The sequence below is a fragment of the Agrilus planipennis genome, unplaced genomic scaffold (genome assembly GCF_000699045.2).
Source record: "Agrilus planipennis isolate EAB-ADULT unplaced genomic scaffold, Apla_2.0 scaffold11, whole genome shotgun sequence".
Taxonomy (NCBI): domain Eukaryota; kingdom Metazoa; phylum Arthropoda; class Insecta; order Coleoptera; family Buprestidae; genus Agrilus; species Agrilus planipennis.
In genome coordinates this window covers 1813456-1827805 of record NW_020440736.1, presented here as the reverse complement: position 1 = coordinate 1827805, position 14350 = coordinate 1813456, and the positions used below count along the sequence as shown (strand labels likewise).

The following is a 14350-nucleotide window of genomic DNA, read 5'->3' as shown; positions in this document are numbered from 1 at the left end:
GCGGCGGAAAAGAAAAGGTTAGAAGCGTTCGAAATGTGGTGTTATAGGCGGATGATGAGGATATCGTGGGTAGAAAAGGTTAGAAATGAAGAGGTATTAGAAAGAATAGGAGAACAAAGGTCTCTATGGAAGTCAATAAAAAATAGGCGAGATAGGTTGGTAGGACAACTTCTCAGGTATGTAGGTCTAGTCAGAGACATATTAGAGACAGAAGCAGGAGTTAGAAGGGGTAGAGGTTAGATTACTGTTGGCAAATAGTTAAAGGTGTGGGTTGTTCTGGTTTTAGGGAAATGCGAAGTTTAGCTCAGGATAGGAAAGAGTGGAGGTACGTGTCCAACTAGTCTTAGGACCGACGACTTTATGATGATGAAATTTTATCAAAAATAAAATCACTTTAGTTTTTCGCTTCAACATTTTGAGGGAACAACGTCAAACGTATTTTCTCCATTAATTGTTATTAAATGAAACCAAATGTTACCATAAGTAGGTAGGAAGACGCGCACAAGTGTGTTGCAGATGTCTAGTAATTGTAAATAATCTGACTTAACAGAGGTCTAGAGTAAGAAATTGTCACTGACAGAGGTCTAGAAGTCAAAAATGACTCTTTAAAAGAGGTACTCACACTGTCACTCATAGAGTTTTTCGGGGCTAAAAATGACGGGACCTGATTTTTTTGTCGCTTATAGAGTTTACTACTTATACAGTTTTCGCTTACCCAGGTTCGACTGGTATTAAGTTAATTTAAGTTATAGATTTTCTGTGTAGCTTATTTTTCTCATACTTTTTTTTGCTGCCATGTATTTTCCGTACTGAATTACTCATTAGCATTACCTTACAAATGAAAACAATTTATAATCAGGTTTGAATTTCTGCATAATGTTTTTGGAAATGATTGTTGAACAGCGTGTGGTATTTTTTACCCCAGTACGGTCATCTCAGGGGAATTCATTATTGGAAAAACTTTCATTACATTGCTAACCTAAACTATTATTTAGGGTGGCTTGTCACGTGTCTCAGTTAAGAAGGCCAAAAGAATGCAAGTACATAATCCTCTTGTGTAGATGGCAACCTGATACGTACGCCATACAGTACCTTACATTCAGCGCCATACGACACGTATTGCTGCTCTGCTTCCGAAAAGATTAGGGGAAAGAGAGAGAACTGCAAAAGGACATGAGCATTTTGCATCCCTTTTGACTTTTAAAATAATGCGGCTAAATAGAGGACTAGGTTTTAGATTTGCAAACATCGCACATGATGCGTTTTAGCGATGCTCCAAATGAGAAAATCTTAACGGCTAAAAATGTCAATAAGATCTCACTTTATGAAATAATTCATTTTTAGCAGACGAAAATGGTCAAGTGGTATGTACGATCTACTGGTATGCCGACCGTTTGGGGTTCTATTTCGAACAGATACTACGTCTTTTTTTTTATTCGTTTTTGATTGTATGTCCTAACGTTAAACGTGTTTATGACATTTCCAGTAAGAATTTGAAATCGGAATTATCTCATTCGTTAAAGTTAATGTACCTACAATAATAGGTAATGAACTTGACGAGTTCTTTAACTTCTCATTTTTAAATATTCAGGAATGGAAATGAAATAATTATACAAAGTTTTTACAAAAAAAGTCTTCCTTAGCTATTTTAGAAATTAGCGTGTGGCTAACGAAAGGTTGGAAACAAATAACTTCATTTAACAGGCTTGATTGGTCTTTATGGTGATGCAAATGGGTAAAAATTGACCAACTTTTTTCCTTCAAAAGTTCCCCGTTTGTTGCAGCGACAGAGAGACGGACGGACATGGCCTACTTGAATGTTAACAGAGTTAGTTGTCGTCGTCACTAACGCGAAGTAACTAACTTATTTCTGTTTCTGTCGACCAGCGTCTTACAAGGAGTTCCACCTCAGAGTCGAGCAAGCACCACCGTCTTGTGTATTATAATTGAGTTCTCCTTCCTGAACTTCGGCCTAATTGACGCTTAAGAGTTTCTAAGAAGGGAAACTTCCTCCGTTACCGTCTGCAGTAGAGGTTACTCGATTGCAATCCGTATACACTCTCTCCCTCTTTCTCTCACTCTCCATCGATTCGGGTACGGCAAGTTCGGTTCCTCATTAAAGCAATTTAGATCTTTATTACGGTCTGATAGAGGTAATAAATTCGATTTGGTACGGTTGATGAACTGTGATTTCTTTTGTGTGGCGATTGTTTATGAAAAGATAGAAAGAAAAAGTCGAATGTGAGCTCGGATAGATAAGTCGTCTAAATGATTCGAAGACATAAATGATTCCTGTCTTTACTTACTACTACAATTTTAAATTTGTTTCTAATGTAATACCTACAATATAGGGTTACGTACATAGAAATAAATTGGTTATCAATATCCATATATAAATTCATCCTTGACACCATTGGCCACCTTTTATTACTCTTAAGGACTCTGGACTGAACATAAACATCAACCTAACTAAGATTTTGATAATATTGTAATGTTCGTGGGTTTGACAAAATTAACTTCTTAGATTGATAACGACAAAAATTATTTATTTACACTAATTATTAAAGAACTTAAAAACACTATTAAATTATTATTAAAGTGAGGTTATGAATTATTCTATTTATTTACACTACAGTTGGTATATCACTATTCACTGCGCTATTTATTTCACTGCTATCACTGTCAATTTATTTCTGGATTCACTTCTGCAACGGTCAATTTATTTCTCCTCTACTCGGCGATCGTCTCTTCCTTTAAATACTTTTTTGTTTACTTTCGGGAACCTTCTGGAAACATCCGGATAGTTTATTTTTTCTTTGAGCTGTTTAACTGCTTTCTCAGAACGCAGGTACGACACACACATTTACAAATACGGCGCACATGAAGAAAGGCGCCCGCGGCTAGTAGGCGAATCTATAAGCCGTTCACACACACGTGTCCCCGATCACACACAAACACACTCGTGCTCCCTACAATATCAAATTCTCCATCAATAAATATAATAAATGGAATAAGAAGAAGAATCCAGCTTGACGACATTCATTAAGAAAGAATTCAAATATTTAGGTAAATAACACATGACTCCAAATTGTCACGTGATATAATAAGAAGAATTGCAATTCTATGCAAGCTTTTAACTAGAAAACAAAACATCTTTTTAATGAGCTAAATTGAACATCAATAGATATAAGAAAAAGAATCATGAAAATCTATGTCTGGAACATACTATAATATGGCTGAGAAACGTGGATGCTATCTCAACGGGACAGGCAAGGGTTAGCTCCGTTTAAAATGTGGTGTCGGAAATGAATGGAAAATGTTAGTTGGATAAAAAGAAAAACAAACGGGGAAGTCCTCTTGATGGTGAACGAGGAAAGGCGCTACAGGATGCGAAAGATGATTGACTATTTGATATGACACGATAACATTCTCAATACTATTTCAGAAGGACAAATTGATGGAAAAAGAAGGGGAAGACCGAGGCGAAGGTTGCAAATAAAGGAGGAAATTGGAGTTGAAGCATATCAAGAGGCCAAAAAGGCAGAAGATAGAGAGGATTGGCGATAGTTCCACAATCATCGTCATTATTGCCTTGGTTCATTTAAGGTCTAAATTTAAGGCAAATGCTAGGCAATAACATTTATAAATAATTTTTCATTTTTTTATGCCTGCAATGTTTCATCCGTCTCATCTTTTTCTTAACAGTCACCACCTACCCATTACCACTATTCCTAAAAGAACGCTGACGAGAAACCTTCGAATTTGCACTACAATCCAGGTTGAAGAGACTGCCCACTCACCATCAGCATTAGAATGAAACGCCAAGGTTTTTGTTAATTGTATGACATTTTTTGCTAACTTATCCGAAAATGTGTTAAAACATGCTTCTCTATTTTTAATTGTAACTCAAAAGCTCATGGCTCGTTAAAGTATACGTCAAGGTTATAACTATTCAGAAGTACCAACTGACATCAAGCTAAAGTCCCCGTTAGCTTTTATTTTAGTCAAAACAATAATATAACTGTAGCAAGTTCCACGGGGCGTCACAATTTCTATTACTACAATATGAGTTGCGATCTAAACGGTACTTTTTGGAAAGAACGTGCATCATCTGATTTCGGATCGGGTTTTGTAGTAAATATAGTGCCTCTAGTGTTAATATGAAGCAATTTACACCAGAAGCGATCAAGTGCGGGTAGTCGAATTGTATAAATTATACTAATTATTTAAATATATTTGCAAAACACATTCATAATCATAATAATGGTTCACTATTGTTTGAAAAATAGCAGAGTTACTGGATTATTCTGCTAGGTCCAAAAACCAGTAACTTGGAAAACTGGACGACGACGTCATCAGAAATGAATTGGGATAAAGCGTGTGATGGAAAGCTTCTGTTTCTTTTCAAATGTGTCACTTAGAATTAATTGTTAGATATTTATGGACCAAGTTGTAATGAATGAAATACAAATCATAATCCAAATTTCTATCAATTTTCATAATCTTACCTGATTTTTTATGTGATAATGTTGTGAAACTTGTTGAATCTTCTGACGCGATCGATTTGACAATGGAAGAAGCTGATTGTTGTGATGCTTTGTCTTCTTGAAGTTTTCGCATTTGTTTCTTGTGCTTCATTCTTCTGTTTTGAAACCACGTTTTCACCTGTGTTTCGCTTAGGCTTAAAGCACTTGCCAATTCGACCCTTTCCGGGGTTGAAAGATACCTTTGGGCTGCAAAACGTTTCTCTAAACCTAACACAAATAGATATACATATATCAATGAAATCAGTTGTTTTCGTTATTAATTAACGTAAAAATATTATTTTATGACAAGAAATAGATACCTGTTTCTGTCCCTACATCTTTTTTATTACCTGTAAGTTGAGGATCGCTGAATACTGTTCTGGCTTTCCTCCTTCTGCAGTGTTTCAAGGCATTTAGTGACATTTCATTTGCTGAATTTCCGAGGAATGAATGTGGAAACGGAAGACCTAAAAACAATAGGTAGGTATTTTTTTGCGAGCAGAGGCAGATGTTCTTCAATTTAATATTAACAATGAGATTAGTACAAAATTTCAACACTATTGTTATCCCAAAAATCAATAACCAATAATTATACTGGAAGTATTTACTTATTCTACAAAGAATTTATTTAAAAGCCTCCCTTATGTGATGGTACTTAAAAGCACTACAATACATATCAACTATTTTATTGTTTTGAATATGAAAAGTAAGGATTCCACGTAGTTATACAGAACAGATCGTACAGAAGCGTTGATGAGATCTAGTGAGATCGAAATCGCGATCTGCGTCTGATGGTTTCGACAGAAAAGTGAACTCTATGAACCTTTCTTTATTTGGTTACGTGCCTACCACGTAGGGTTAGCTACGTCGTGGATTTAATTTGAAAAAAAAGATTTTGGATGTTTCATTCCCACCAGTCAGTAAAGCTGGGGGGCGAGCAGTCCCTCTGGAATACACCGAAAAGTAAGGCGGAAGGTCATCTTCAGCTTCCTTTCAGGAAACGTGGGAATGGGTATGTGATGGTTCGGGTAAGAAAAATGAGACGGACTAAATGAAGACAGAAGAGAATGAAAGATTATCTGTGGAATATTACTGCCCCAGCATTTGCCTAAGTGATCCAACGAAACCACAGAAAGACTTAGACAAGGCGAATGCTAAGCAATGGTCCCAACGTCTAGGCCATGCAGTTTGACAAATCGATATCCTTGTGGACCTCATTAAACTTTTTGAATATTTTATATAAAAGAAATTATGTGTGCTGCCACCGCAGGGGAATGTAGTATAGTATTACGTAAATGAAAGTTAGTATCTGCAATTTCTTATGCTGAAGTGTACGATGTGTTGCACACCTATTTACAAACAATTTAATTATTGATTACTATACATCTATTAAAAACTATAATGGCCGACATCAGTGACAATGTGACAACAATTGAAAAAAAAATGATGGCCGATAACACAACAATTGGAAAAGAATGATGGCCGACACTACGTCATAGTATTGTTCACAAAAGTGAATTTCGACCACTCGAAGCAATGGTGCTAACGGTTTCGAGCTCACAGTGACTGAAAGGGGGGAAGAACTAGTTCCATTAACAGTAACAGTATACTACAGATGACATTTACGACGCTGTTTGCAGTAATTCATAAAACACTGTCATAAGACAGCAGGTAGAGTGGGTCTGTATTCTATTGAATCTGTCTATGACGCGCTGATGAGATTTGATGGCCATCAAGAATCTTTTGAATTGAATTTCCCTTTTCTTCGTAAATCAGTTTATACTTCCCACTTGGATATTAGGCGTCTATATTTTAATAAATTTATAATATGGTCAGTATATTTTTGAAGAAATATTTTTTTGTATGTATGATATAGGGATATACCTTGCCTTATTTACGGTTTTTTAAAACTTTGCCAATCTATTTTGTAAATCTTGTTATTGTTCCCAATACTGTTCCACATTTAAATTTTTTTCACCGATTGTAGGACAACTTTGACAATTTGTATAAATAATGAAAAGCAAAGTATATAATAACTTATCAATTTGACAAAAACCATATTAGGTGCTTGAAATACTTCACCTTCAAAGAAAATCTTATTGCTGAAGTGCTGATAAGGTATGAGTAGCACCTAATAGTAAGATCTCTGCGACTTCTAAACTTGTAATGATAAAACGTATAAGCAGTTGTCCTGCTGGATGCGCTGTCAAAAGTACTTCTATGCATCGGAATTGATCCTGCCCAAAGCACCCATGCTTAACAACGTATATCGTTCCGATATTAGAAGGACGAGGGCGATTACGAGTTCAATCTCAACTGATGTCGTTAGTCAAAGTGGGTGACTAAAACAGAACCCCTTTGTCTGGTGTATATCGTTGTTACTACTAAATCATGCGAGCTTTGACAGACATCCGAACCGATTGTAGCACTTTATTGGTGCCGAAAGCTTGATATGTAACAAAGATCTAGTTGAAAAGTAGAATGATGAGAAATCAAATAAATTTTAGACCCTTGACCATGGATTTTTCAGGATCCCTTCCAAATTCTTGAGTACGAGCTAAATCAAAAGAATATCCCTTCCACTATATAAAGAAGCAAAAACACGTAAAATTTTCATGTGCTGAATTCCACGTATGAAATCTTCATATGTGTTGAGCTTTAAACATCCACAATAGGCCTTCCAGCGCCCCTACGGTCAGGAATTTATATCTGTATACCAAAAGCAATGTGTTGTGGTGTTACCGGCGAATGATGAGGATACCGTGGATAGAGAAGGTTAGAAATGAAGAGGTATTAGAAAGAGTAAGAGAACAGAGGACTCTTTGGAAGTCAATAAGAAATAGGCCACCAAGGTTAGTAGGACACATTCTCAGGCATGAAGGTCTAGTCAGAGACACATTAGAGGCAGAAAAGGAAGTTAGGAGGGGTAGAGGTAGACCTAGATTAGATTACTATTCGCAGATAATTAAGTACGTGGATTGTTCTAGATTTAGGGAAATGACAATATTAGCTCAGTAGAGGAAAGAATGGAGGTACGTGTCCGACCAGTCTTAGGACTGATGACCAAAAACAAATCCTCAACTCAAAAAAAAACTGCAATATACGTGTACTGTTGTCGAGTTTGATTATTACACATTGTTTCTAAATTCAGGAGTATTCCCGTAAATCACAGACCACTAATTATTATTGTAATATATCTACCAGGGATATAAGGTCATAAGGGAATGCTGGATACCGTATTTTGATAGATTGTTTGAGTATCGCAACTACTGGACTTGATCTTAGGCTCCTGATTCCGGAATCCCAACCGCTTTTTAGTCTTGAAATTTTCAGGATGAAGTTTTCCTGACGCCGAAATTTTCAGAATTAGTCTCGTTTTAAAAAAGTTGCAAAATAGATTGCGGAAGCGAAACTATTCGTGCTAGTACTCTCGACAAAATTGATTGCGTATATCATTTTAATATAAAATACAAGAACCTTATCCCAAGGAAGCATCACAAATTAACCCATGGGCTTGCTCACCTATGACTTTAATTTAAACCACAAGAACTTTTATTTCAGACAATCATCATGAAGTAGCTGCGCCCATCATTCATCATTCACTCCCCACAGGCCACTGGGCTAATTTACTAACAAGGTTGATATGTTTCTGTACTAAGGTTTGATATCCGTTATGCATTTATTTGAATTTTTCGATTTTCGTAAGCCCTAATCGTGAAGTTTTTTTAAATTTATTTAAGTTTTTAAGGAGATCTCACTTATTATTGCAAAAGAATATCATTAACTGAGGTGATTTGAAGTAAGGGCCGAGATTGAATTCCCTGATCGCACTCGCACGCCACAAATGGGTACGTGCTTCTTGGCGGCCCAGACATAATCATAGTTTCCAATTTATTTTTATATGTAGGAAATATTTTCATTTCAGTAGTTTCCGAAATAAGGGAGAATATTGAATATTGTCAAGCCTACGGATAACTCACAGGAAAAGCCATTAGAATTTTGGATTTTGTTGTGTGAAACTATACAGAAACTTAATAAAGTATCATTTACTGTCTGAACCGACGGAATATTGTTATTAGTAACACTTTAAAATTTGTAGTAGCGAGGTAATTTTTTGAATTAACATTAGCCAGTACACATAACCTCAAATTATTGAAGAAGAATTGTGGCCGGGTTCGATTCCCGGCGGGGGAGTGACAGCCGCAACAAATTTTCCTTAGTAATTTGAGGTTATGTGAAGTAGTAAAGTTAATTCACAAAATTAATTCACCAATACATGGAATACTGTTACTGGTAGAAATTTAAAAGACTTTGGGATTTTATTTTTTTGTGAAGGCTTTGAATGTCCTCTGGTCTTCATTAAGCCGCCTATGGACACGTTTTTAGCGATAAAACAATGACCAAGTATATCACAATAATTACCTTGTGTTAAAAAATAAGGATGCTCTGCGATTCCCTTGTACGGACCTCCTAGGTATGCTCCTAATGCTCCCATCACCTGGATGTATCTATTGTCCGACGGCTGCAAATTTTGAACGCAACCGTCAATCGGCGATTGCACAATTCCGGGCTGATGGAAGAAACTGTAGGACAGTTTTCCATCCAACGGTCGCTTCTCCGTGCTGGATTTGACAGGATGAAACGCTTTGTCGTTATATTCTGATTCTAGCGACACCGACGATTTCAAGGGAGGAAAGTTTGTTTTCGAAACTACGTGTCCGTCTTGTCTGTACAAAATGTCTTCGATTAAAAATGAGGTCCTATTCTGAATGTTCGACGTCAAGTCCAAGTTTCTTCTTTTGTAAGACAGTTCAGAATCCATTTTATTTTATCACTAAACAGACTTAACGCGACTATACAGGACACCGTACTTATTATATATGGGTACTTAAATATATTTTGATTTTTGGTTCACTTTTAGAGAGGTTTTTGTGGTATTAACTAATTGGGTATTTCGTTTATTCGGGCTTTAAAGTTTCAAGATTTAGGGCGTTTATTCTCATCTGAGTATATTTCAGAAGTGATATCTTAATTTCACAAATTCAGGATTGAGGGGGGTAGAGGAAAAATTCTCCCGTTCGAGACAAAAATCTTTCTGCAATCACACCCAGATCCACTTTATTGGTGTTATATTTTTATGCTGTAACCCTTCTTATGATCCCCAGCAATCAAACAAAAGCATTCTTCAGTTAATACAATGTATTTATTGGTTATGTCCTTTACGTATTGAAAAGCCTACAGGTTTTTCCCTTGAGTTGACTTTCTTTTTGAACGAGTAGGTTCCAGCAGGTGAGAGTTATGTTGGGCTAGGCTACAAACGAGTGCAAGGTCAGTTGTACCCCTGTCACCCACCCTTCTCTAATCCTGAAGTTATGAAATGAAATTTTCACTTTAGAGACTGAAAAATTCAACTTGAAAAAGATTTGCACTGAAAAAAATATTAAAGAAGCGCTGCATAGTCTATAATCACTATTTTTGGAATTAGCCCTTTTATAGTAGCTTTAGTGGCACCTAATCGACTTTAATTTTGATAATAAATATGCAAATAATAGTAACAAAAAGTAAGTAGTATTAAAAAAAGTGTCTAATTATTATTGAATGTTTTTTGATATGATCTATATAAGTTACTGTACCTTAGTACTCGCGTTGGTAGGTATAGATAATAATAATTGTATTAGTTTTAATTAATGATTATATTTTTAGGTAGTTATTTGAATTATTTATTATTATATTATTTACCATTTAATTTTTGTTGTTGACGAAACGTTTCGTTATCCTTTTTTTTTCAAAAGTAAAAGCTGTTACCCAAAAAGATTTCCACATTCTTGGTACTAATAGGCACAAGTTGAATGAGAGAACGAAGAATTAATTGTAATAGTTAGTTATTAGATTCTAATGAATTTCGCTTGTTGTGTTCCCTTCTTTATTTTTTAAAAGTAATTATGTTGTTTTACAAAACATAAATTTTACATTTACTTTAATTTACCGTCAGTTGATAGACTCACTCGGGAAGTTTCGTCCAGGAGGATGCTTGTCCTTTTCAAAAATTTTATAGTTACCTATAGCATTGACTGAGATTTCGAGTTATCTGGTTATATCAGAATATTCAATAGCTAACTGTTAAGTATCACTTATTATAGTTAATCAAAGATAGCCAATCTTTTTCATGCTGACCTTTTGTAAGCACTTCATGCAGACTTGCAGTGTGAAACATGAAACATTTCCTATTAAAAACAAGTAAAACATCTTGCAACCATCTGTTTGCCTTATGTATCAATTTTTAATAAATAACAGAAAAACCAGGAACTGCTGAAATTTTGACAATCACCTTTATATTTATAAAAAAAAAACAAAGAGAAACAAAACCTTGTTCGATACTACTAACAATTGGGTTTTCAACTTATTTTTGTGTCTTTATCGTCCAATTTGAGTAAGTAGATTATCACATTGCTTACGCTACAAATTTACTTGAAAATCCCGAAAAACGAGATCGGTTCAGCCGCTCAAACGAGAACAACCCCCCGGAAGGAAATGCACAACCACCTCGATTAATTATTCGGAAAACCACCCGGTTGTATATTATACCGTCGCCCGAGTATGCGGACAACTGCGGGTTAGCAAGTTTCTGATGTCGCCTCGTTGGTGAGGACAAACTGGGGGGTTGAACAACATCCCGCCCTTCGAGTGGGAAGTTAGTTTCGAGCGAGTAGGGGCGATTAAACGAACGGATAATACGTCGTGATGAGATCAGTTCGAGGGATAATTTGTTCGGGATAAACTAATTAGTCCTTTGGAGTCGTCGGCCAATGCTTACTATTAATATTATTACTGACAACTAAAGCTTGATTAAACCCCAGAATGGCATTCCTTCAACTTAATTTATTAGGAAAACTAAAGAGTCTTCTTTATGCACACTTAATGCCTTTTATAATAAATTAAGCACAAAATGCGGGGTCAACGAATTAAGTTTTTGTTTTTAAAGAGGGTGACAGATAAAATGGAATAAATTTTTATTTTATTTATGGTGTAAGTCATTCTAACGACATTATACAGTCATCTACAATGATGATCACCATTACGGTAGATTTCAAGGATCCACTTTGACCAGACTTTAAGTATATGTTCTTCAAGGACTTTGTTGAATCCATTCCACTTTCTTTTTCAGCTTACCTGGGTCTCTCACTAGGACATTCCACAATCGCCTTTCTTTCTATTCCCAAATGTAGTAGAGCTCATAGGAACTATGTCAGCATGCCCTGATCGGGTTTTATGAACTTCATTTTTGGTCGCATCCGTCTCATGGTGTATTCGATTTGTGACTGGAGGCTGACTCTTGACGGAATGATAAAGTCCATAAACCCTTGGCGATGTGTTACTTGACCTTGAAATCGCTAATTTATTATGTTAATCTCTGTAAGCAAGGTAAATAATGCTAACCATGAATGTTGTCGGTTAAAATAGAACAAACATTTAGTAAGTAGGTAGTGTTTTTCATGTACCTTCACCTTCTGCGGTGGTTAATAGTGTATGTGGACGAAAATAGGTTCCTTATAATCAAAGGATAATATACCACGCGGCATCAATAAAATAAATCACTAAGTAGATGCTCATGGTGTACGAAGCAATGCTTCTAGCGTACCTAGGTTTGTAAAGGATGAAGAAGTGGAGCTGAGACAGTCAATAATTAGCGGACGATTGAAAGGTCTAATTGAAAACAAAACTAATTAAATGACTTGTTTTGGATGTTCATGTTGTTCTCGTTTAATTGGAAGTGCTTTTTAATAGTTTTTGACGGAAACACTTACCTATTGCCATTAACGGTTCTCATAAATTGATTGTGATTCTTAAGACAATTAAATTTTATAAGCAAAGGGGGTTTTGTGGTCTTGTTGAAAGCAGTGTGGATTTATGATTTATGGTGCCAATCAAAGAAGACGAGGAAACGTTTGATAAACATCCGTAGACTCACTGATGAAGAAGAACCATTCTTGGACCACGATCATCAGTTCGGATATTGAACCATCACCTAATAATACCAAAGCCACAGCCTTATCATACAAAATCAAAACTTTCTGATTTTAAAAGGTTATAAACATGTTACTAGTCTAGACTTTTTGTAATTGGAAGCAGATAGTCTTGCCCTTCGCCCAATAGGGGGCTGTCCATGAACCATATGACAGTAAGAGGTTGGAGGGGTCCAGTAAAAGACTATTTTCAACAATGTGTTTTTGAGTAACGAAGTGGCTTTTTAATTGTTGTGTAAACTTGATACGTTAGTCATTTATCGAGTTAATCGAAGAATAATATGCAGAAATTGATAAATGTTTATTACTTACCTGTAATAGTCGAACTGAAGATGACGTATTACCGATGACAGATAGTTTACAAACGTGGCTAATAGGTTTAAATAAAAAAAATGAAAATAAATTTAGTCTGAAAATTTCAAAAATGTTAAAATTGTTGTTACGAAGTGGTCTAAGGATGACCATGTGGGGGACAGAAGGGCTAAAATAGCGTCATTTACTTTAGGACCTCATGAAGAAAACAAAAATTTTAACGTATTTTACAGGTAATTTAACGAAGTATTCACTTCTTCTTGTTGGCTTTTTACTGTTCTAAGGTAATCTACATTTGGACATGCAGTATGACTTTCCCCAAGCCTCATCCTTGGTACGGACTCCTCCTTAATAGTTTAATCTTTCAAAATGTACTTTTTAACCCCTTAACTATGTATATATAATAGTAAAATACGCTTTTGAATTTAGATTCATTTAGTTTCAATTGATAATGTCAACTTGTTCTGTTCTACAGAACTTCTGTGATGCAAAATACCAACTTAGTTGTTGTTTCATACGTCAAATAATTTACCTAATGAAAGCAACCGAGGAGAAACGATGGAGTAGAATTTATTTGCAAAATACACGTAGATGTATAGATGGCAGGAACAAGACACAATCTTTCTCTCTATCTCGTTCCCTCTCATCTCTCTCTTTGTCAAAGCCGAAATAAAAATCGGCGAACAACAACATCACAATAAGGAGTCAATTTAACATCAAAAGGGCCCGTTTCCCGTCCCACTTACTGGTAATAAGAGCTAGCGTAAGCGCATCCATTCCCCTCCTTCCCCTCTCGGTCCCGCCGCGTCCCGATCGTTCTCATAAGCTATTTTCCGCTAATACGCCGCATATGCCCTTAACTGCTGCATCATCCACCTGTACATACGGATCAGCCGCCCTTAAAGGTCTCCCCTCTCATTGGTCGTTAAGTGGTGAACAGGTTGGGAGGAGGCACCGCAGCGAACGTTTCATTGGCCTCCGACGGAACGGCCGTGCCCACGTAGTCCCGGCAACCGTAATCGCAGCTTAAAATACGGATAATAAGGTCGGGATAAACCGGGAACGGGAATTACCCGACTACCTCTACGGCAACGCTAACTTGACGCGCCGATGTCTTCACGATGCGTTATTTCGTGCACAGATGACGATTCGAAGAAATGGTTAGTGTTAGGGGGTAAATTAGGGCATTCTGTCCAAATTGAGTTTCCACACATTTTTGCGAATAACCAAAGTAGATCTTGTACACAAATTAAGTAAATAATAGATCAACTGAACACGATTAGATAGGTATATCTCGTTGACTTTCTTTTTTCTTATTTTGATTGTTATAAACTGGGTTCTATATCTAAATATAAAAGGGGATGTAATTTCCGCTATCAGTACATGGAGAGGATGGACAGAGGCGGAAACAAACTTCATAGCTACTGAACGAATGTTATGATAGAAAGAATGTAATTGAAGTTCTTGCATCTAAATTAAAAAATGAGG

The 14350-nt window shown here is 36.2% G+C and overlaps 1 protein-coding gene and 1 long non-coding RNA gene across 2 annotated transcripts in view; both read right to left on the bottom strand.

Moving 5' to 3' along the window:
* The window catches only part of LOC108733935 (brain-specific homeobox protein), an 18637-nt gene extending 8727 nt beyond the window's left edge, over window positions 1-9910 (bottom strand). Inside the window, exons 1-3 of the mRNA XM_018465297.1 lie at window positions 8949-9910; window positions 4877-4993; window positions 4509-4754 (exon numbers count right to left, since the gene is read on the bottom strand). Coding sequence (XP_018320799.1) covers window positions 4509-4754; window positions 4877-4993; window positions 8949-9348 — 763 coding nt within the window. The 5' untranslated portion in view covers window positions 9349-9910. The remainder of the gene's footprint in view (window positions 1-4508; window positions 4755-4876; window positions 4994-8948) is intronic.
* A 1697-nt stretch (window positions 9911-11607) lies between these two features.
* Window positions 11608-12962, bottom strand: LOC108733913. Its single transcript, XR_001937299.1, has 3 exons — window positions 12863-12962; window positions 12332-12552; window positions 11608-11937 (listed from the first exon to the last, which is right to left on the bottom strand). It is a non-coding gene; the product is annotated as an uncharacterized LOC108733913 (long non-coding RNA).
* Between the last annotated feature and the right edge of the window lie 1388 nt (window positions 12963-14350).